Below are 24,191 nucleotides of genomic sequence, written 5' to 3'. Positions count from 1 at the left end.
CCAGCAGCTGGCCGTACACGCAGCAAGGCGCAAACTGCCTCCTGATACACTGGTTTTGGTGACAGCTGAGCTACCCCTGTTCCCCTGGCTGCGCTGTGCTATGTGCAGGAGGAGGAAGTTCCTTTCGCCTGGCAAGTCATTTTCAGGGACCTCTGAAGCTGTCCAATAAACACAAAATTTGTCAAGAAAAGCCAGTTGGTACCATCTCCTGTGTTTCTTTTAAAGCATTATCTGCCAGTAATTTTCTTAAGCGATTTCAAAAGTAACCAGAAGAGATTATCTTTGGAAACATCAGTCTTTTCCTGTATACAATAAATAAGAAAAAACACAGGAATGCAGTTAATTTTTTGATGCCTTTTTAAACACACCACCTTTACTGAGACAGCACCTGTGCCTGTCACACCAAGCCCTGCCACCTGGGCTGGGAGCTGGGGCCCTGCTCCTGCGCTTCCGCACAGCAGGTGAAGTTGTAAATGCACTTCAGAAAATGAAAGAGCGATGCCGATTTGGAACGAGGGCTGTGTGCGCACAGTCCTGGTTTATGAATGTTTTCATAATCTGTTTGAATTTTGTACCTTTTTCTCCCCCTCTTAACTGCTGTGGCTTGTCTACCAGTCAGAGTATGTAATTACCCACTACTCCCACCACTGATACTTGGTTCTGATTCTGTCACTTACAGCAGGAAGAAGTAGGGAGCCCTTGAGTTGAAAATCCCCCAAAAGCATGAAATCTGGGAGAAGCCAGCAGCCCAGGAGCTGAGTGAGGGTAGAAAGAGCCTGTGCGCTGGCTCACAGAATTAAAAATGGGTATGAAAACCATGTAGCAGCACTTGTAACAATCAAGTCATTGACATGAAAAAAGAACAGGAAGGAATATATAAACAAATCTTTATTTAAAGCTTTTAAATGCAACATAGTATTTCGTTTCCTCAGAAAAGGAAAAACTGAAAACTGAAAGACAAATGCAGTACACATGAAAGTTATTCTCGTCAGTGGATCTATACTCTGCTCAAATCGCACAGATATTTGTATTTTAATGGTTACTGATTGTGGTAGTACGTGTGCACACTGTGACAAGTTCTTGAAAGCGTGGTCATCTAGGAGTAGTGGCAAAATTGCATAGCTATTTAAATTCACTATAAACCAGTCTGTTCCACCATCATTCCAGCTACATGTAGTCAGACAAGGTAAGTCTCTGCTTTTGGAAAAGCTATTTGGTATTGTTTTAGGTATTATGTATCATCATGTTGACGGCCGTTAGTTTAGCTCAAAACCAAGAACTGTCCTTTAAATCAGGCTCTTAAGTTAAAGGAGCATCTACTCAGAAGGGGACACAACACCTTTTTAAGTATCACCAACAAATTTTACATGTGGAATATATATATATACACACACACACAGACACATTACAGAGAGGCATTCACCTGAAGCTTTCAGTGCAGCTGTGCTAAACTAAAACAAAAAAGCAGCACAGTTAAAAGCAACAATTTTTCATGTTCAGTAAGTGCAATCCATGGTTAAAAGCTACCTTAAGCCCAGGTTTTGGGGGGGGGGGGGGGGGGGGGAGGGGGTGGGGGCAGGGTGGTGTTTTTTGCTTTACATTGCTTGCACAACCTTTAAATGACAAGTAACTCAAAGCTTTGACTCAGGTATGGATGAGCTGGAAAGGTCCGTTCGCGGGGTGGGCAACCCCCGGGCACAGACCCACTCCCGCCAGCCGGGAGAGCTGACGCTCTAGCGAAGCGCTGGCCTACAGGAGCTGGGGCCCTGCGCTCCAGAGTACAACCCTGCTCCGTAATGCGCTTTGTTAGGTAGGTACAGGGGTGACCCTACAGCCGCCCAAGGCCTACATCCGCCCGCCGGCACTGCGAACGACCCACACAGCCAAGAGAGCCCCGACAGGGCTGAACGCTGCCCTCCTGCGCCTCCCCTGCGCTTCTTGGGCGCTCCTTCCCACAGGGAAGCACCACAACAGCAACTGCCCCTTTTCAGGCTGAGTGTTGCACACAGAATGTTGGATCTTCCTGCGATAACTGCTGCCCCACCACACATGTGGCAAGTTAACATGCTGAGTAAGTTACCTGCTGTAAAACGATAAACACTACTTCTAGAGTTACACCCCAACACAACAGCAGCTTTAGATTAAGATGGGGAAGAAAAATTCTTCACCCCTATATTAATCTTATTTATTCCTTTCAGTCTATTTAGTTTCATTATGCTTCTAATAATTTTCTAAACTTTTATAAGAACACAACTTTCTGCAACAATTATTCTTTTTGATGCAGAACTGTTTTTCCCTCATATTAAGTCTTTAAGGGGAAAAATCAGCCTGAAGTCTTGCATGTGGCTTCATACCCACACAGACATTTCAGAGACAGCAACATTTAAACAAATTTACAGCAATCACAATTCAGCGATAAAAACTGTACCATGCTGCTAGAATAAATGTAACACTTTTCATCAATTAAAATTTTGTAGTACTTTTACCCTTTCTAAATCCACCTGCTAACTGAAGCAGCAGCCACAGGCCCCTGCGCAGACAGCACAGCACGCATTTCTTCCAGTGGGCTCGTTAGTAACACTAAAACAACACTCAAGGGGCACTGCTCCACAAAAAGCATCATCTTTGCAGTGGGAATGTTCAATATAATCAGCAATCCAGCTGCATCTGTTTCAGCTGCGCAAGTTTTTTGAAGGACAAAAGCAGCAGACTTCATAACTAATGTATCTTAAGTGAAGACTCAGTATTAAAGGTTCTCAAATATAATATTCAACACTTCTAGGCTTTTTAAGAAATGTCAGACACTGAAAAAAGCAATTTTGCCATGTGCCTCAAGTACTTCACTTTGCACTTCGCTTCCTTGGGTCAAGAGTTGAATTTCAATACTAATAAATAGCTACATAGTGAAAAAGTCTTAATCAAAAAGTGGGTTTATTGTGCTTTATAAAAAAAGAATAAAAGCAAGTTCTTGTAGCATTTGTACATAACAATTGTCTACCTGAAGTACACGAAGGAACAAAGACAACTACTGAATATTGTGTACTGGCACATTTTGTCAGCATCTGGCCACCCCTTCAGCTTTCTTGGTCACACGTGCAAAGGCAAAAGCAATTACCACCCACTGCAAATTAACTGTGAAATCTCCCCTCCCGTCCCCCCAGCTTCCAGAGCATCACCTCTGCTGTAACCAGCACAACGAAGTGGTCAGTCAGCTTCTTGGCTGTTGCACTTGGGGATGCAGAAGCATTCCAAAGGAAAACAAACACCATCAAAATATTTTCACTTTGCTAATGTTGCACCAGCCGTGTCCACCTCTGTTTAATAAACGTTGTTCAGGTTCAATGCAGAAGGTGTTTTAAGGGAAGAAAAAAAGAAAACAAAGCCATAAATCTTCCTATGCCCCTCTTCATCTGAATAGAATCTGAATATTTATTTAATGCTACAATTTCTTAAATACTCTTCTTGTGGTGATTAAGTATGCATATTTATGTATCTACACATGTACCAATAGACTAATTCAATAAATTAAATCTCAAACCACTAACTGTAAACACAAGAATATTTACAAACTGCAATAAATTAAAGAGTAAAACGTGTATGATAATATATAAGGATCTCAAAGACCTCACCAAGTAAAGAACAACGGCCAACTTCTGTGCTAAGATTCTGCTGACTTTTGTGCTGCTACCCAAGGCCAGAAAGAACAGGGTGATGATAAACACCAGGCTGGTCACCCCCCACTCCCACACACCCGAAGATTTCAGCCTTTCAGGCCGCAGCACCAGGGTCACAGCGCCACATACACACCCCCAGGTGCGCGCTTGCCTGCCAGCGTCTCCTACAGGAACTGGAATAGGCACCGATACTCATCACTCCCTCATTTGTAAGGCATGCTTTGGGGGGAAAAAACCCCAAACAAACACACACTGACGTTTTACCGGAAGTTACCATGAATTAGCCAGAAAATATAATTAAAAGTAGATTCATGCTGACACAGTAGTTTGGCCATAGATGCAGAAATCAAAATTACCCATGTCCTCAGCTTTGTATGGAGCGCAGGGTATTTCCAGTGCTATTCTCCCTCCACAGCAGAAGACATGCTAGGGAAGTACAATTTTAGATCATAAAAGGGAAAATTCATTACACTGTACGCTCTCAGTTTATCTTTTGCTAAAACAGAAAGTGTTACTGTGAGATTGTTTTTGAAGAAAAATCCCAAAGCTGAGTGACTGTGAACAGCAAAGCTGATCGCTCCGACCATACGTGCCTTTTTGAGAGCCAAGTATTTTTTTTAAACACGGAGATCACTCAAGGGGACTGACTGGAAGAGAATGCCAAGAGTGGGATGGCACAATTTGTCCCAGCAGGAACTAGGCAGGAACAGCTGCTCCCCCGAACGGCAGTTACACAGCCATCCCAGTGACTGTAGGGAAGGCATCACCCTGAAAAAGGGCAAGACACAGGAGACAACGCCATGGACGAAGCTTTTTAAGTACAGTCCCTGTGTTATCGACGCTTCTCCCCAATATAAATGTCTACAGTTCTCAGCTGCAGATTCCAGAGCGTGAAATGAGCGCTGTTTGGTTCTGACCTGCAGGTGCAATGGAAGAGCCTCTGCCAAGCTTCACTGCACTTATGTTTATCAAATCAAAAATTAAGAAAAATAGGAAGCAGTGTAAATTAAGGCAGGTAGCCATCTATCGGAAGCATCCCTACTTGAAAATTTTAAATATCTACCCAAAGGACTTCTCTATCTCAGGCTGAAGGATTATCAAATCCCATGAAACACATGAAAGTTTCCTGCTGACTAAAGAATTTCAAGAACTTCCAGCTACCTGCTGCCGCTTTACAAATTGCAAGGGGCAAGAAATTTGCAAGTAAGAAGCTGAAGAAACATATACAAATGGGTTTTTTTGTTTAGTTAAAATTAATTATGGTAAAACTTCAGAGATACCAGTATCTTTTAGTAGTATTTTTCAAACATTGGCTCAAATGTACAAACAAAACATGACTGAAGCTGGTAATTCAGTCTTTACCTATGACAGTATTTCTTTGCGGGCAAGTACCAACCAAGGGCTTACCAAGTCCCTCCTGAACAGCGCTATGTCCTTTTCCTAGGTACTTCCTTGTCTCCCAGGTGTCTGCAGCCCTGGTTTACAGAGGAACTATTTCAGCTCTGACATGAAGGTAGTTATAGCAGTGAAAGTCTCTGTGCTAGCACGCAGGTGTCAGCAGTTTTGTACTGGTGGTGGTAAGGAAGCTGTTTAGCCTGCAGGATAGTAACGCAGCACAAGTCCTGCATTTAGGCTACATCTCCATTCTTGGCACTCCCTGGCTACTTATTTGCCATTGCAACTACCTGTAAAATTAAAAGGTGCTAAAACCATACAATTCCTCTCGTAATCTAGTTTTCCAAAGGAATAAATACAACTCACCGGTACAGAAACTCTCCATCTGAAAGACAGCTCAGGTGAGTAATCTAACCATCCTGAAGATACCTGAGCTTACAATAACATACGCCTGCTACCTACTCTGAACGCACCACAGAACCGAGTCAGTGAGTAGACTCCTTACAAAAGGAACTGATAAGTTTCACAAAGTTTTTGACAAAGTACAGTGAGGAAACAAGAGCTAAAAGCAGTAAAGGACAGGTCCAATGAGACCATTTTTGAGTTGGCCAAACACCTTGCAACAGATTTTCAGAATTCTTGTGATACAGTGTAAGTTGGGAAAACTCCTGCATGTAAAGAATGTCTACGTCAACTAGAACAACACAGCTTATTTGTTGCTGCAGGTGGAGTTGGACGTTTCTTTTCTTACTATTTTTATTCAAGCAAATGTAGTAATCGAGCTGCATGCTATACTGCTGAACTCAAAAACAAGTGCAGAAAAAGAATATGACTGTCCCCTATTATGGCCTGACTTGACATTACATAGCATCTCCCTTCATTTATCTTGCTTGTTGAAATCTTTTCTCACACTGCTAAAATAATAATCAGGATAGTGCAGACCTCCAAACCCACAAGGCATTTTAAAAGCCAGTTTCTCAGGACATTTAAGAGATAACAGCAAGAATGAACTTGGATCAATCACTTCTCAGGACAGACACAGCAATGAAGTCTACAACACACACTATAAAAACAAAGACACACAATACCCTTTTCTATTTCCAAAACCTTACATTATTTTCTATCGCACCTTCCCCAAGCTCCTGGTAAGATCTCCCCCATAATTTGGTTACTTGGAGGAATTTAGGTTTGGGGAATGAGGGAGACAAGATTCTATTTATTTATTTTATTGACTTATTCAGAGGGTTCTGACTGAGCCTGGTGTCTTCACCAGGCAACAGATACTGGAATCTGGAAAATCTTCCGTCTTCTTAAGAGGAGGAGCTCACATGAACTAACTCTTCAACATGCATCTCCTCCTGTAATTACTGAATTTGGGTTTTTAATGTATTAATCCAGTAAAACAAACATCACTAACTTGTATGGAACATAAAACACTTGGAAGAGGCAGGCAGTTTACAGGAATTGGTTGCTTCTATTGAGAGAGATTTAAAATCTTCAAGTTGACTTATGAATACCAGGCTAACCTCTTAACAACTCCAGTGCATTTATTTCAGCAATTACTTTTCATACCAAATGTAAAGAAACCCAAAATACTAATTTTCCAATAAGCATACAAAAATAGTTTCTTACTCTCTTAACCAGTTTATGAATTTCCTTTTGCTGCTTTCCAGTCAACATCCATCTAACTAAAATAAGTTAGCACAATCATTTGTATGGGCTGCCTGCACACCGGACAGGGTTTGTTCCTCTTCTTAAGTTTCCTTGCGCAAGTGAAACATGACATGAGGTGTCCTGTTTTGCCATGTACTATGCAGCCATTTTTAGGTCTGCTCTGACATATGACACAAGGCTCTATGCTGGTAACAGGCAGACTGGATTCCAGGCTTTCCTCTTTGTCTTGCATTTCTCTCTTCTCAGGTTCCTTATAGTCCTCCTGACTGCTACAAAACATGCTGCTTGATGTTGATGGCTGGGAATAATCTTCACTTTCCTGGGACTCAGAAATTTGTACTGCTTTATCCTCACTCTCCTCCACAGCTGGTTCTTTATCTTCAGTCATTTTCACTTTCTTGCAGTCAGGAACATCAAAACCTTCTTCAGACTCTAGAAGGAAGGAACTTTCTAATTTGCTCTTTTCCAGTTTATCACTCTTTTCATCTGGAAGCCAGTCCTCACGAAGGGCCCAGCATCTGTGGCAATGTCGTGGAAGCGGAGGATTCATTTCGCTACATTCGGGACACTTCCAATAATCCTTTAGTGAATTAAAGGTTGGAACAGCTTAGGCTACTCGGAATGCTTACAACTGAAGTATTCAGAGATTACAAAACAATTTATTACTGCCAAAATAATACTTATCTTGAGCTATTGACTTGTTTATCATTTAAAAATTCCAGTGTATAACTTAAAAATTCCATTCATTTTACAGTTCTAGATTAAAATAGCCGATTTTAAAAAGGCTCTCTGATTTTTTTTTTTTTGCAGTAGATTTGTGAAAGAGGTAGAACAGTAACGATTTATTATTTCTTAAGCAAAATGAAAGAAAGCAGACCACAAAAGTCTTCAGAGAACCCTGTGAAAAACTTTATGATAAAATGGTCACCATTCCCATTATTTTCAACAATAGACTTCTGAAATGGAAACTATTCAAGATTGAAGATTCAAGACTGAAGGACATTTAACCTGTGGGATACTAAGCTGCTGGGGTGCTAAACGGCCGGGTGAGGGCACTCTGACACAGTAGTATTAGAGAACAGAAAACATCAGTCATTAAAAAAAAAAAAAGAGGGGGGGCCTGCATCACTGTCTCAGAGGTTACTCCATACGCTATCCTGAGAATAAACCATCTTATTAAAAATACACTTCACTTTTAAGGAGAAAGACCCTTCTTAGAAATATTACATGCCATAGGGGGACTAAAAACAAGAAACAAAACTGATTTTTGTTTTGAGTCCTGAATAACATCAGTGACATCAAAAGCTTAAAAGACCAATTCTAATTCCTAAAAATAACATGCAAACATATTCTTCCATACATAAGCAGCGCAATGTTTTTAGATGGCGCCTAGCCCTGTGTTTTACACACACAGTAAAGTCCCTGGAACACTTCAGACAGTTTCGGAGAACAGCTTTATTCAAGCTTCAACTATGAAAAGCAAACATAAAGATACACTGCGTTTTAATTTCAGTGTATGCTTTTTAAAAATACATCCACATATTTTGCCTCAAACCCCTGAATTTTTTCCCACACTTCAAGAATGGTCTCACAGAATTTAGAGAAAAACTCAGAATATTTTAATTTTACAGTACTGTTCTGAAAACAGGTATGCCTTCAGATCTGTATGCTAGATTCCTTTATTCAGGTTGGACAATAAAACCAGGTATTATGATTTACAGGAAGAGTTTTCTAAACACACATGTCTAAGACTTTTTTATTGTGTGTGTGCAAAAGTCATATTTTGGCTCAAAGTAATTTTCTTCCATTAAGTCAGTGAAACTAAGCTAGTGTGGCGTTTTCTTTTAATGGATTAAGAGGCTTACCAATTTAATAAATAAAAAAAAAATCAAGTTTCTTAGTAATCACACATTCAGTAATTAAAATATTGTCTTGGAATCTTCAAGCATAGAAGAAAAAGTCAGTTTAATTCTTTAAAAAAAAAAAAGTCACTGGTAGCAACAGAATTCATCTATACTCCTCGATCTAGTCTGTCAATTCCCGCAATTTATGATGCTTTGTCAGTCAAGTTTTTACTCACAGCTAAAGAAATCTCTGGATCTTCATCAAATGAATCAGCATCACTGTCTTCATCTTGGTAAATAGTCAGCTGATATACCTGGTTTAAGTAAAAAAAAGTATTGATGTTAACTGGTTTTTGGCATTCAGTTAAAAGTCTGATAGATTTTTAATCTGACTGATTTTCTGATAGACTTTTAATCAAATGTAATAACGCATATATGTTAATTTATATATGTTAATTTACGTTAGCAAGTAACTTCACAAAAACCGATGACTGGCTTGGGGGAAAGGAATTCTGCTCACACATCTAACACACAGTTTGAAGAAACATGTAGACTAGACAGACAGAAGATACCACTTTCTAGAGTACAGGTGATCCTTCCCCTCCGCTCAGCACTGGTGAGGCCACACTTGGAGCACTGTGTCCAGCTCTGGGCTTCCCAATACATGAGAGATATCCAGAGCTACTGGAGAGAGTCCAGTGAAGGGCCACACTAAGATTATTAACAGCTTGGAGGACCTCTCACATAAGGAAAGGCTGAGAGAGCTGGGACCATGCAGCCTGGAGAAGAGAAAGCTCAGGGGGTGGGGGGGTTTATCCATACGTATTAATAAGTGAAAGGAGGGTGTAAAGACAGAGCCAGGCTCTTTTCAGTAGTGTCCAGCAACAGGACAAGAGGCAATAGGCACAAATTAAAACACAGGAAGTTCTTTCTGAATGTCAGGAGACACTTTTTCTACTGTGAGGGTGACCGAGCACTTGGCACAGGTTGCCCTGAGCAGCTGTGGAGCCTCCATCCTTGGAGATACTCAAAAGTCATCTGGACATGGCCCTGAGCAATCAGCTCTGCCTGAGCCAGGGGGGTGGACAAGATGACCTCCAGAGGCCCCTTCCAACCTCAAGTGTTCAGTAATTCTCAACACTGCTGTTTGGAAGCAGGGGCACACCTCAATCTGTTCTTCCTCCAAATCACTGTCTTATCTCAGGGTGCAGCTCCATAGCACTGCATCAGTACAGTCAGTCCCACTCAGTCTCTCAAGTATCACAATCATGTACGTCCCTGGCGAACTCTGCCTCTGGTACTTACCCAGTCTCATCATGAATGAATTCATCTCTTTGAAGTAACAGAAAACTAACCCAGAAAAAAAAAATAGTTTCCCACTTCTTTCCTGACATTCCAGGTATCTAGATCTCTTGAAAATAATGGTAATCACAATTTTACTGTCTTCCTGCCTCCTACTGAAAACTTCTAAAATTGTGTTTCAGCATCTCTATGAAATATTTATATTCATAGAGGCAAATGATTCAGAAATATCCCTTTGCAAAGAGTTACTAGGAAAATTTTCATTTGGTATCAAAAGTATTGTCAAAGCTCAACACATACTTCTATAATAAAAAATGCAGAAATAGATGTAACTACACATGCTGCCTTCAACTCCAACAGCTAGTGAGTGACGCTAAACAGACAGACTTTTCCAGGCTGTCCAGAGTCTGTTTCAGAGCCTGTGGAAAGCCTTAGCACCGTTCTAGCTACTGCCTGGCAGGTGTATACTGGTGACCCAACTGCACAGGCATGTAATTTGATTTCATGAACGACTGGGTGCAGTTTGTGACATAGCCCATGCAGTCCTGAAATAAACCTGAAGAGCTACGTCTTCTTGTTGGAATCTCAACATGAAGTATTCCCAGAAGTTTCATTCCCGTCTCACCACTCCCAGTCAAAAAAAATCCCAAATAAAACAAGTGTGTACCTCATCATCTTCATCTGTGAGCTCCTGTCCTTCTTCATTATGGCTATAGTCTTCTGAATAAATAGACTCAACTTCAAACTCTACACTGAACTGGTCTGAAACAGAACTGTGCTCAAACCAATCAGAGTTTTCGCTTAATGAACTGGCATCAAGATCCTGAAAAAAAGAACGTAGCCATTCAACCTCACCAGTCCGTAACCATAACCGTTACTGTTGAGATGGCCTGTAAAACAAAACCTAACTGCTCAGTTTAATTAGCTATGGAAGAAATGAGACCAGCTGCTGATACAACATCTTTTGTGAGACAAATTATAGGTAGGTCAAAATAAAGCTGGATCTAAAAGCCTTTTGTTGGCTCTGTACTAAGAGGCTGCAGTCAACCTTCAGCCAGCGTGAAGACAGCAGCTACTATTTCACAAAGGCTCTCCTAAAAAGTGAAAGAACACATGCAAGAAGATGCTGTCTTTTGGCTGCATGTTGTTAAATTCTCTATTCTCATCAGCTTTAATGTTATTTTGAGATAGTGGCTAAACAATTATAAAATAGCAAGAGCGAAGATACAGTAGTCAATTCAGAATATAGTACGTGATTAGGAATACTGTTAGTTTAGCTCTTCATGACTTAGCCTAACCACAGATAATTTGCCTCAGTGTTTGCTGAAAACAGCAATAAAAAACCAGTAAAGGCTTGGAAAATGAATACAGCCTATCGTCGGGGCAGTACTGTGTACAGCTACCAAAGCTGTACCAGAACTACCAACTATTCCGAACTATGGAACTTCTGTGAATCTATAACTGCTTTTCTTAGCATTCTGAGAAGTACTTATTTTAAAACACAAAATGTATCTGGCATTTTTTTTAATACTGTGCCGCGCTGTAAGAATCTGTTTTCTAAAGAACATTCAAAGTTAGTATTTTAAAAAGTTTCACTTCAGCTTCGTCAGCAGATCTATGAAAGACCCCACTCCACCCACACACCAACTTTTCTTTCAGCCTCTTTTCTCTCCTCAGACACCACTAAAGGCACTGCTGCTTTTAATTAAGAACATGATGGTTTAAGATGCATATTTGCACTTGTGGTTATCTGCAAAATTTGTACCACAAAAATATATATTTTGACTTACAGGGATGGAAAGAGAATCTGTTGAATCACTGCTATTGCTTCTTTCACGGCACAGACCACTGACTACACACCATGAGAGACTTTCATCAAATGTCAACGAAATGCTGTCTGACTTGTGTCGTTTTCTTCTGTCACTATGCGGATCATCTGAAGAATTTTCTTCTGGGCACATTCAAGAATTTTTATTACTCCAAAAACATCTATGCAATGTGCAGTTTTGAATATTCTTAACAGAAGCTTAAAATATAATTTACTTATGTAGGAATTTAAGAAAAATAAAGTCATTCAGTGTTATTTCATGGGGAAAAAAGTAAAGGCACCAAATATTTGTTTAAAAAGGACACAGTAACACTGAGAAACATTAAAAGTGTGAAACATTCCTGAAACCAGTATTTCAGGGGCTGGCTTTCCCCACTCGTCCCATCAGTACAGCTTGTAAATGGCAGTCTCCACATGCAGGAAATAAAATAATTGCAAATTTGGAAGCATTTTTACTCCACACGTGACACGTTAAACCCCTAATTTTCAGAAATACAGTTAGGATCTTAATTCTCTTAGCTCCCTCTAAAGTCAGTAGACAGAAAGGCACTTTCAGAGGGCTTCCCAGTCCATCATAGAATTTGCAGGGAGACAGAACAACTAGCTCCCAGGTCACATGCATACAGAAGACTCCATGGTAAGCAAGGGAAGTTCAGGTTCACATTTCAGACACCTCAACAAATTTATCAGTTAATATTTGGACTATATGTAATTGTATTTACTCAACAGGATTTCTACAACAAACCGTTATGACTTTCACCATACACTAGCAAGAAAATCTTCAAGGCATACTACATAAAAATTGAACCCTGAAAGCATCGCTTTAAGCTGTGCTTATTAAATATGCTTAGTTTGAAGGCAGAAAGGCAATGCTTTTTAAATACATCATGTTTTTAAACAATCACCTACAGTAGCATAAGGAGTAGGGGGACAGCATTTTAGGGGTAGGTAAGTCAAAATTCAGCTCCACTGACTTTCAGAGTGTTTGGTAAGAAACAATTTTATTTTAAAAGGCATTGCAAAGTCAGTATGCAAGTGCAGCAGAGTGAAAACTCCCCAAGAAGCCTGACAAGTTGGTTCAACAGGCCTCAGTAAGAGCCTGCTGCACCCCTACAGGTGCCTTCTGCACCCACCCTCTATTGCCCAGCTTCTCCCTTGCCTTGTAAAACACATCCTGACAATCCATGAGTCTTCAAGTCTTGAATCTTTCATTGCAAAAGAAAAGAGAACAAAACACTTGTACATACTTTGAGACTTCTCTTACTTTCCCTTGGTGCTTCTTGGCTCAGCCCCTCTCTTTTCTTTTTCCGCCCTGAGAGCCCCACCAAATTTGGTGCCCCCAGGCCCAAGGGTTGCTCCTGTCCATCGTTGTCCTCATTTAGTTGTCATGGCTCCATGCTGTACTGATACTGTATCACCACAAGGTTTCTATACACTATATAAGCGGCTCCAAAGGAGCCGCTACCATCCCAATTTAACAAGAATAGTGGTTTAAAAGGAAGATTTCCTATAAATTAGAAAAAAAGTGTATATAAAAACACTATATTAAAAGAACTTTTAAGGTTGTAACAAACTAATAAATGGATGCAAAGACAACAGTTAATAATCAAACCTACAATAAGTAAGCACAACACAGGGCCTTATGTGCTCTGGGTCACGCCTAAATATTACAGGTTATGATGTTTAACCTGGACTTTCCATCCGTTCACCAGTTTTTTGTTACAACATTAAAATGTTCTTTTAATTTAGTGCAAACCGCTCAGCAATGCAGCACAGTTTTTGGACTGACTAACATAACAGTGGCCTATGATGAACACAAAAAAATACTACACAAAAGCTGAGGAACTGAAAAATGTTCCCAGGCGAGTGAAGAAAATGAAGTTCTATGCAGTGACAGAAGGTTATCACTGCCCAGGTAATTGCAACCACCAACTCATGAGGTAACAGAAGTAAGCGATGGAACAAACTAATGTAAGAAATTCCACAGAATAGTATTTAAGTAGAACTGTAGAGAACACTTCCATTGAGAAACTTACTCAGCTTTATGCTGACCAGCTTCTTATTTGCTAATTATTGGAAGAAACATTCCACATTTTGAAAATGTATTTGCCAGTGACTACTGAATAACCACAGTAAAGAGAAAGAGGAGACAAATACGATGCTTAAGTCACCAGATGTTTTTAAAAAAGTGCTTAATGAATGGTACCTAAACATATCCAAAATCATTCCATGTTACTACCAGACCTCTGACGTCTGCCAATTGAAATCCAACGAAAACTGGGTTTAGAGAGCAAACAAAATGTAAAATTTTGTGACTGTCTACAGGGAGAACTGAAATTACCTCGACTACATCAGTCTATTATAAACACAAGTGTTCTCATCATGAAGGTAACACAACTGATTAAGACCTGCTGATGGGAACAAGTTTACAGATCCATGGAACGAGTTATTCCATCATCTTACTAACAGTTCCAGAGACCCAAACTGTAACATGACACTAAAACAATGCAAGGAATTGTGTATTTCTACCAGACTGAACATTTAGTTTTAGATACGCAGATAAACACGAACAGTTATTTGTCAGCATCTTTCAAGGTCAGTAAGGCAACTGAATGTATTTTCCTAAGTGGCCATCCTACTGAAAGCTCTGCATCATAAATCTGCACATACCAGATTCACTGTGTGTTCTCCTCCTAGAAGAGGTAGTCGGTCGGGAAGTCACGTTTGAAGTCTGCTTCTCGTCTAACTCTTGCACAGATTCCTGCTTAACAGAAATACTGAGTAAGCCTAAGCATGAATATGAAGTAAAAGGCTAGAATCAACTAGTTGCATCTAAACCATTGGCAGTATCATGCAATACTAAATAGAATTTACATCTCAGAAGATTTATTTTAAAAAGAAAAAAAATCACCCTTAGAACATTTGCTTCTTCAAGCTGAAATCTGGCATCATCCTCAGGTGTGTCAGCACGCCTAGAGTCTGAAACCAAACCAAAACAAAAAGCTGTAATACAGCACAGCAGAAAAAGTCAATTTCAGGCTCAAAACCAGTAGAGTAAAAGCAAGGGACAGAAGTTAACTGCACACAGCATTTACAAAGTAAATTCTAAACAGAACTTACAATACAGACATTTTGCAATGATGGAAAAAAACCAGCCCCATTCTGTTGCTTTTCAGGTGTGTGCAGCACTTTCCCTGTAACATTACTGAAGTGGGAAAGTGGGGAGGAAGAAGAAATCTCAACTGCAAAGTAGCTCAGGATTTTATTATAGATGCCTTCAAATGAAAGCTGTGCATTAGCTGGGATTCTGCAGATAGGAAAGAATACAGGCAGGAAATATTTCACACTTCTTCCTCTACAAAGTATATTTTACTAGCTATCACCCTATGGGAACACTGAATTAAAAAGGCATTAAGTAGAAGAAAAATTAACTATTATTATAGATACTTATTACCAGACAGACCCTGAATTAATAAATTATCTTTCCAGAAAAGAATCTGAGAGGTAATTTAAGCTTGAAAGCATAAGAATAAAGGATAATAAAGAGAGCATCTTCAGCAGCTGAACACTTGCCTTTAGGAAGAATCAGAAACAAAGGGTGTCTTAACGTGGATTTAGGAGCCAATTTACAAACTGGCTTCCATTGTTCAACTTCTGGTTCACTCCTTGTATCAAAGGAGTCAAAAATTACATCTATATTGAGCACTTCTATACTGCAGGAAAGATGACTGTATGTAACAATTCTCCATTTATGGAGTGGCTATCCAGAAAGTTACCACAAAGCTCCTTTTTTAAGTATACAGACGTTTTAGACCCAGACTCTGTAGCTGAGGGTGACCAGTTCTAAATGCACTCCACATTAAGTTTTGAAAATTAAAACAGAACACTAACAGAAAGAATGAAAAGCATTTGCCCTGACTTCACTGCTGGCACAAGTTCAAGAAGTTGATTTTTCATTTTAAAACTTTTTATGTTGTTGAGGACTTTATCTGTAAGAAATACAAGCAAATGACTATTTTTTCAATTTAGTGCTCTCTGTCTTCAGCTGCGATTGTGCTTGTTTGTGTTCTAGCTCAATAAAATTACCCAAATGCTGTTCGGATATTTTCTTTTTCTCCCCCAGAAGAAACAAGTGTTTGCTTTGATTCACTATTTGTGATTGCTCTGGACCGTAGCGTGTAAAGCCAAATAGCTAGTTATGGAGCGAACAATGTTATCTGATCCACTACATGCAGGATGCATTAAGGTAAGTTATATTTTTCCTAATACTATTTCCCAAAACAAAACATCCTCCCAAACTAGCTTACCTTGTTGATTGATTGCTATCAAATTTCTGGAAATCATTGAATATAGTCTCCTTAGAAGGGGATAAAGAAAGAGATGTTGCAAGTTAGCTACATGTCATTATAAAAGAGAGCTTACCATCTCTGAAGATGCAAAGAGTTTTAAAAGGCCATACGCATCACGTTCTCCATTATTTCACAACCAGACTCTCAGAAAAGAATCCCATTTTACCTGTGTTCTTTTACTGAAAAGCTTGTTACTCCAAATAAATCCCCCAGGAGATCATTTGCACAGTGTACAATATGTTGCTGTTTTTCATCATACAATTGTTTAGACATAATATATTGTCCAAGATAGAATATTACCTGTAAAACAAATGACATACACAGACATTAAATACCTAGGTTCTGCTGTTTCAAGTTTATGAGAAAACACAGTAAATTAATTGAGATTTGCTCTTCCCACTTTGAGCTGAGATTTCCATGTATCATTGCCCAAGTACTCTGCTGTTCTGCTGACCAACAAAATACTTTTGTTCAGGTTGAGAAACTTGCTAAACACCACCTATCAAGTCAGCAGGAGAATAAAAACAATACCTTGTCTCAATATCTTCTAGTTAACCTGTGAACTACACTGCCACCCATTCACCCAAAACAAAAGAACAACCTATCTGTACTCACTGTAATCTACTTTTAGTGATTAAAGGTACTCACCTCCTTCATAGTAAAAGTGTCCTTTTCTGCACCAGCTAACTTTAACAACTTCAACAACAGTGGCTTTGGTTTAACCTGTGTGGGGAAGAAGAAAAACTACGCATCAATTATTCAGCAAACACGATTTATACAGGTTGGTTTCCTCTTTCTGTATTAATTCGATATACACACAACTACAGTAAAACCCACATACAAGTTTTCTACTTTACAAAGTTAAAACAACACGAACCCAATCATACAAAACTTCTCATGCACTGTACATCTCTGCTCAAACCCCAATCTTTCACTGGTACATACACATTCCTCGATTAGAGCTACAGGACTCATTTGGTAGTTTCAAGTACAGGGCTGGGTCCTGGGGAATTCAGCTTCACTCCTTTAGTCATTACTGTGACTCCCTCAGGGGAGGGAGGGAGGGAGGCAAAGGGGCCTCTGTGACTGTCTCTCGGGTCCAGAGTGCAAGCCATAAAGCAAAATAACAGTCCACCTCTTTCCTAGTCTCTTCCTGTGACAGTTTTGGTGGCTGCAGTTTTGCGTTTGCCAGCTGGGCTGCTTTACATCTGAAGACTTTTTGTAGCTGGGATAAGCACACCCTGTCCTTTCTATCGTACTTCAATCACTTCTACCTCTGCAATGGCCTCCCACCCACCCACTGTGCCAGTAGAGTTGTATCTGCAGGCAGTCTATGACAATTTCTGAGGTAGAGGAGGGAAAAATTTAAAAAAAAAAAAAAGTCACTTTCCCCCGCCCCTGTTTTTTTGTGGGTTTTTTGGTTGTTTTTTTTTTTTTTTAATCCTAGCCAGAGCAGTCTCCTGATCCCATGCACTGCACTGTTCCACAATAGCTGCACCAGTACCAGTGCAGGAGAGGAGAACAAGCTGCAGGGGCTGTCACAACTACAAAGAAAATGCCTGTGGAGCCACTGACGGTTCCCAGTGCAGTATCTTCTAGTACTGCCACTTTAACTATAGCATAATCATTCTAAGAACAGGCTAATATTCAGCCATCCTAGTACACTCCCTAAAAATAAGAAAAAAATGCTATAGAAAGGAAACATTTTATAGGAAGGTGTGAATAAAATATCACCAGACACGGAATAAATGCTTCAGGGAAGGGGGGGAACCTCCCTACGTTCCATTTCAAATACCTGCTAAAACCAACGTTAAGATTTAGTGCATTAACAAGAGATTAGTTGCAAGAATCACACATAATGAAAAGAACAAACAAGCTTGTGGACAACATTAGATGTCTATTCACCCCTTCCTAAGTGCTGAATTATTTAGAGCATGCAGCATATATTAGTTTCATAAAGGAAGCAAACAGTAACTTATAAAACTACTTATGACAGCTGAGCATAGGAAGGCAAAGCAGTTTCAGATCTCTGAATCCAGAACTAGACCCATGGGTTCAGATCGTTTAACCCCCCAGCCCTCTATCCCTGACTCCTGTAACTATGAAGTTCTGCCACGCAGATCTGACAGCAGACGGTAGCATCACATTATGATGACTTAAGAACAAACGAAAAAAAAAATAATCAACTTTGCAGCGTTACTTCGCTTTTTTGATGTTCTGCTATCAGTCTACACTTTTAAGCTTTACCCTTCTACAAAAAATAATCTATTTCAACCATCATTGCACACATGCCGGTTTTAACTCTCATCTCCGGTAGGACACACAGCCTTCCATCCTCAGGAAAACTTACGTAGAAAGCCACTACAGCAAAACTGTCACTGTATCATAGAAAGCCTGGACATGCAAAGCCATAAACACAAACGAAGACTTTTATTACAACTAGCTTACGAATTCCAACAGAGGAGGAAGTGAAAATGCCAAATTCAAAAACTTTTAGCTGTAATGACAACGTTATTTCACAAACAGCATACGCTCTGCGCAACGGAGATCTCCCCCAACTCTTCAGTTATGAACTGTGAGCAACTTCCACCATGAAATACTTACCATGATCAAATGGGAGCATGAGATGCTTTTTTATTAAAAGAAAGCAACCTGACCTTCACAGGAAACAAGAGTCTACACCTAAACGATCACCCTCAACTCTCCACCACGAATGAGAAAGATTTGCTTCACAATTGCAGGATCAAAGAGGGACCATCTTCACCGGATTTCCTGGCTTTTCTCTAACCTTCGCTCGCTGAGCAAAGCGGCCCTTCTGAATTAGCAGATAAAAAAATCCGCAAAGAGCACGAAAAACTCGCACGTCCGACAGAGCTACTGACCAGCGCCTCTGGCTCCGAAGCGGCGACAGAAGACGCATCCGTAAGGGAGGACATCTTGGTATTGCACATTTGCCTGCAATTAAAAGCGAAAAACCTCAAAACCTTGAACTCTGCCACACGAGCCGGGTTGCCCCCAGCACAGAGTCACCCCCGAGCGGGGCGGGTGCAGCCGCCACCCCGGCAGTGCCCGCTCACCTCGGTACCCTCGTCCAACCCGTACGCCGGGCTCCGGCGGCGGGTATCTGGGCCGAGCTGGGCCGGGCCGGGCTGGCCCTTATATAGCGCTGCCAAGAGGAGGCAAGTCGGGGCTTAGCTCCTCCGCCGGCCGCGGCCCGACATGCCTGAGCATGACCAGGAGCGGCAGCGCTGCCGAGTCATCGCGGGGGGCGGGCGGGGGCCGACGCTGACTCACCGCGGCCGCCAGAAGCGGGGGGGGGGGGGGGGTGGCGGCGGCGAGAAACATCCCTATATCCGCACCCCCCCCCCCTCCTCCGCTCCCCGCGCCGGCCTCGCTCCCCCCGCGGCGGCAGACACGGCGCCCGCCTCAGCGCCGCGCCCCGCCGTGCTGCAGCCGCCCCTCCCCCACCGCCCGGGCCGCCCCGCGCGAGAAGCGCGACCCGAGCGACCCCTCCGCCCCTGAGCGACCCGCGGCCCCCACGCACCACCAGCCGCGCCCGATCCGCTGCCCGGCCCGCGGCGGGCGGAGGACCGGAGGGGCCCTACCGCGCCGCAGCGCGGTCTGCGCCCGACGCCGCCATTTTGGCCGCCGCGCCGCGCGGCCCGCGGATCTCCCCAGCGCCCCCTAACGGGCTCGGGGCAACGGCCGCGCGCAGGCAGCGGGGCAACGGCCGCGCCGCGCACCGGCCTGGGGCGATGCCTCTACCACAGGCAGCTGCGGACCGGGCCGGGCCTGGCTAGGCCGGGCCTGGCTAGGCTTGGCCAGGCCGGGCCGAGCCGCCTGACCCCGGGGCGTTACGGGACGGAGGGACAGAGCCCGGGCCCGCGGAGTCGGGCGGAACAGAAAAGCTGAAGGATAAGTGGGACGAAGGCCTGGCAGCTGCAGGCCCTATGAGACCCGCACCGGCGGGCTGCGGGAGAGCACGACGCTCGGCCTCTACTTTGCCAGCGGCTTTTTCTTTCCTTTTTGGTGTCCCTCCCCTTTTTGTCCATCCCCTTTTATCCCCTCCCGATTGTGTTTACGGCTGTTCAACAGAAAACATGGGGTTGCGGTAAACAAAACATGTTGTGGCTTGTGGATGTGAAGCATTGAGGAGACAGAGCGGGAAGAGCAGGGCTTGTTGCTAATAGCAAGCCTAAAAGAGTATGAATGTTATAAAAATTTTAAAAAATCCTGTGTTGATGTTGAGCATCTCTCTGACTTCCCCCTCAGACACATCTGCCAGTTTTGAGGCGCAGCCCTGCTCATGCGGGGTGAGGCTGAGCAGCCTCTGCGGGTGGCAGCCCTCTGGACCTGGATTTTTGAACTCCAGTTCTGAAACATCAGACCTTGTTTGGGGATAAACAGCTTTAAGACTTTTGATGGCAACCTTGTTCTTCTGTAAATGCAGCTGCAGCATATGTTAGTGATAGAAAACTTAATTATGTCAATTTACTTCAAGGTTAGTAAAAGCAGAGACTCATGCTTATAGTCCACAGAAATTCAGGGACACAATAATAAAAGTGTTTGTTGCCTGTCTAATAGGTAGTGACACCTTTGGATACTAGTTTGATTTGCAATGCTCATTTGTGCCTTTTAAGTTGTTTTTTCACTTAGGGAAAGGAAACTAGGAGAAAACTTTACATCCAGAGAGTTGGATGCTGTCATATTTTCCTATATTCCTGTCATCTCCCATTCTATAATTTTGAGAATCTTTTAAGTGTAGGGTATTTGGAAGTATTATTTTGATAGGTACTTATTAATTGCTATTTTTCAACTAGAACTAGTTAGTTTTCAGTCTGACTCCCTTTTCTAATTCTCAGGTTTTTTCTTTGCCCATGGTGACATTTTAAAATTATATTTGAATAGTGAAGAGATTTGTTAGAGAATGAGTGCTGCAGATAGTGTGTAAAGATATGGTAGAACAGAGTGAGCATAATGCTAATTTTCCATGACAACTAACTTGTCCAAACAGGCAGTGGATAACTGCCTGGACTTGTCCATTGGCTAAATATAGATTCTCAGCAACCATGGCACCTTGTAAAAATTCCAGCAATAGTTTAGATCTAGATATTTGTGTGATGCCAGATTTTCAAGACGAGCTTGTTATCCCTCTAGAGCATAAAGCTCAAGGTCTAGTGAGGGCCAGCCAAGAAGCTGCCAGAATTTTGCAAAGCATGCTCACCTCCTGTTAGCACTGGAGTTTCAAGGCAAACAGAAATCTGGTTTAAGTGGAATTTCCTGCCACAGGCAAAGTCAGGTAGCTGCTCATTTCCACCCAGCACCCCAATTCCTGAGATCCCCAGCTAGCTAGCTTCATTATTAGGAGAAAATTATGTCTCCACAAAAATGCAAGAGGATAGAACTGAGTGGCTACATTCAGTTGATGTAACACTGAACAGCAGTATTACCGAAGCTCAGTCTTGTCCTGATGGGGCATGAAAACTATTTAATTCCTATACAAAATGCATTTTACTGAAATGAAGCAAAACAAAACCAAAGTGTTTATGTAGTTTTCCCAAAACTATATCACATTATTGAGCCTTGTCTTAAGTGCAGTATCATTTTGCTAAGGCCGTGTGGAAATTAAGGTGCTTTTTAAATTAGCAAGAAATTTTCTACAGTCCAAGACTTACCAAACTGGTAACTATGACTCTTTTTCCGCTTCTCAACCAATAAGAGACTTGTGACCAATGACTGAGATTAAATCAGGATTCTTTAAGTAGTAACTTCCCTTACCAATTCGTTAACTGCTAAGGATAAAAAAAAAACCAAAAACACAAAACACCAACAGTTTCTGTGTAGAATTTTTACCACTCTTCAAGGACAATCTTATCTCTTTTCTCAGACAGACTAATCTCAAGTAAGGGAAGGCTGTGAGTACGCAAATATGCTGTCTGTGCTTGCTCAGGGAGATAGAAGGATATTTTCTGACATGACTTCTGTCCTGTTTGTCACCAGTTTGTCACTACTGCAGCACATGCTATGTCATCAACATGCGTAATTATTTTCTTATCCGTGATAATTCAGGACAAGTATAATTAAAAAGTTTTACTTGGAGGGTGAGTAATAAGCTTGTATAGTTATGAGAGCTGACTTCCCCACTATTTCGTCGTAAAAAGAAGAGGAGACATCGCTATGGCAAGACCCCACCTATGTATTTTATTTATAATGCTTCAGAAAATATCTGGAGCAGATGTAGCCCAACTGCTTTAACTGGAGATATCCACTTCACATTGTGGCTAACTAATATGGTATGAGACCCTTTTTAATATAAATTTAGATTCTAACTGTAGACACTTCATTGTTTAGTGCTTGCAAGCTCTTTTCTGAGATGGATCTGGTCTACCTATAGACACATATGCCAGAGGAAAGATGGGTCACTGTGCTGCAGGGGTGCCCAACTCAAGTGAATGGATGGACTGTTAAAGACATCCATTTCAGGTTTTTGTTCCTCACCATAATTAGTTATTTTTTTTCCCCCAGTGTGCCCTGCTTACCCTTTCCTGGCCACTGCCTAGTCAGCATCCAGCACATACATGAAATGGTCTCAAGTTCCCAGGTGCTGATCAGAGGCATAGGTGGCCAGGGTTTGTCAGGTCTCATCTCCAACCCATTTGCTGCTTCTCGGCTACCAGATGGGTTAACCTCACGTGCTGTCTATCAACTGCTCCCAGACCAAAAAAAAAAACCAAAACACAACCTCTAGGGCCTTACATTGTGCTGATGTATCCTTCCCAAAGCCTTAGACTGCATCTCTATTAGTATGACACAAAGCTGCGATCAGCCACGTGCTGGAGATTGTCAGGCACCGTAAGATAAAAGGACAGGGGAAAAAGGATGCTGAAATGCAGCTGGGGCATGTGCAGCTTACCAGGGCTTTCTGGCAGGCCTGTCTGCTGCAGCCGTGACCCCACATACCAGACAGCGGGTCAGTACACTTCTGTACGAATACAAGAGAAAGAATTTTGTTGTTTCCTTGACATTCCTGTTTTGTTGTGTAAGAAAAAGCACACTGATAAGAAAGCCTCATGCCAGGAACAGCATATTCAGTTCAGAGACCTTCAGAAGTGAAGACCTATCCCAATGGAGAGGTCTGTCAGTACCACCACTGGAAACTTCTTACTGTAAATGACACCCAAATTCTACCAAATGAAAAGGGGACGCAACCTTCCTGGGGGCAGCTTTGAACAGACAGTAATGACAAACAGGAATGAAGAGCAAGGCTCATATCAGCAGTGGGAACCCAAAGACCACACGCGATGCTATTGCAGCTATTTAACAGGGAACACAGAGCTGTACTTTGCTGTTAAACTTGTGTTTTTCTGGTGCACGGGAGCTGTGTCTTTGAGCTGCCCAGGGCTGTGCTGCCCTTCCCAACAACCCCAGCTGCTCTGCGGACTGGGTGGCACGGCAACGTTCTGCAGCTTCACCTGTGTGTGCACCTAGGCTCAGCTACCTGCAGTATTTTATGGGTGCTTTGGATATGAGATGGGCAAGTTCCTAAATTTCCGTACCTCCAGATTTAAACTTGCTTATGTTGGAAAATGTAAAATTACTTCGGGTGGACTGGCAAAGATGGTCTCAAACAAAATGTTCTTCTAGCAGCTGTTCATGAGCTCTTACCTTCCTCCCACAGACATTCAGTTCAGGTGCACCCTGCTCTTGCAAGCTGCTTCAAAACCACCTGGAGCTGGAACAATCCCACATCAGAAGACAGAAGTTACTCTACTTTTGTTTAGTTGGCATACACATTCCTTCATGCATCTGGGAGACACTGGTAGTCTGTCTGCCCAAATCTGATTCCTATTTGGTAGCAGCTCAGTCAGCCACAAGCAAAATTAAACAAAACAATAGTGTATGCCTTCTGAAGGGAGGCCAACTGGCAAAAATATAAACCAATTATCTTGAACTTCTGCTTAGAATTGCTCAATATCTATCAGGGGATGAAAAGTTTGGGTGTTTTTTTTTCCCCCCTCTAGTTTCTGCTTAGTCTTTGTAGTTCTAAAGAACCAAGAGGGAAAAATCTCAGGAAAAGGCTCTTCTTACTCTCAGTAGTTTTGTATTAGGAGCATCACTGAGTGAA

General features: G+C 41.9%; 1 protein-coding gene across 4 annotated transcripts; it reads right to left on the bottom strand.

Moving 5' to 3' along the window:
• Positions 1 to 870: 870 nt before the first annotated feature.
• MDM2 (MDM2 proto-oncogene) lies at positions 871 to 19,724 on the bottom strand. Of its 4 annotated transcripts, none has more exons than XM_074870540.1 (12): positions 19,611 to 19,724; positions 19,144 to 19,232; positions 18,949 to 19,021; positions 16,715 to 16,789; positions 16,233 to 16,366; positions 16,025 to 16,074; positions 14,629 to 14,696; positions 14,388 to 14,478; positions 11,680 to 11,840; positions 10,557 to 10,712; positions 8,824 to 8,901; positions 871 to 7,323 (listed from the first exon to the last, which is right to left on the bottom strand). In XM_074870540.1, exons 3-12 carry the CDS (start codon positions 19,015 to 19,017, stop codon positions 6,754 to 6,756), a joined length of 1,452 nt encoding a protein of 483 aa, XP_074726641.1. In that variant the 5' UTR covers positions 19,018 to 19,021; positions 19,144 to 19,232; positions 19,611 to 19,724; the 3' UTR covers positions 871 to 6,753. The 4 variants fall into 4 exon arrangements, with proteins under 4 accessions (XP_074726641.1, XP_074726643.1, XP_074726642.1 ...); XM_074870542.1 differs by having other exon boundaries at positions 11,680 to 11,837; XM_074870541.1 differs by lacking the exon at positions 19,144 to 19,232 and having other exon boundaries at positions 19,611 to 19,718.
• Positions 19,725 to 24,191: the final 4,467 nt, after the last annotated feature.

This window comes from Strix uralensis, chromosome 5, assembly GCF_047716275.1.
Source record: "Strix uralensis isolate ZFMK-TIS-50842 chromosome 5, bStrUra1, whole genome shotgun sequence".
NCBI lineage: Eukaryota > Metazoa > Chordata > Aves > Strigiformes > Strigidae > Strix > Strix uralensis.
The sequence above is the reverse complement of the archived record's forward strand: the minus strand, read 5'-3'. Positions and strand labels throughout refer to the sequence as shown.

Excerpts from the sequence above, each read along its gene's own strand:
- MDM2 (XM_074870540.1), bottom strand. The coding sequence starts at position 19,017 with ATGTGCAATACCAAGATGTCCTCCCTTACGGATGCGTCTTCTGTCGCC. Across the intron at positions 16,790-18,948 it reads CTTCGGAGCCAGAGGCGCTG|GTTAAACCAAAGCCACTGTT; the intron begins GTCAGTAGCTCT and ends TTCCCCACACAG. Across the intron at positions 16,075-16,232 it reads TTTTCAGTAAAAGAACACAG|GAGACTATATTCAATGATTT; the intron begins GTAAAATGGGAT and ends TCCCCTTCTAAG.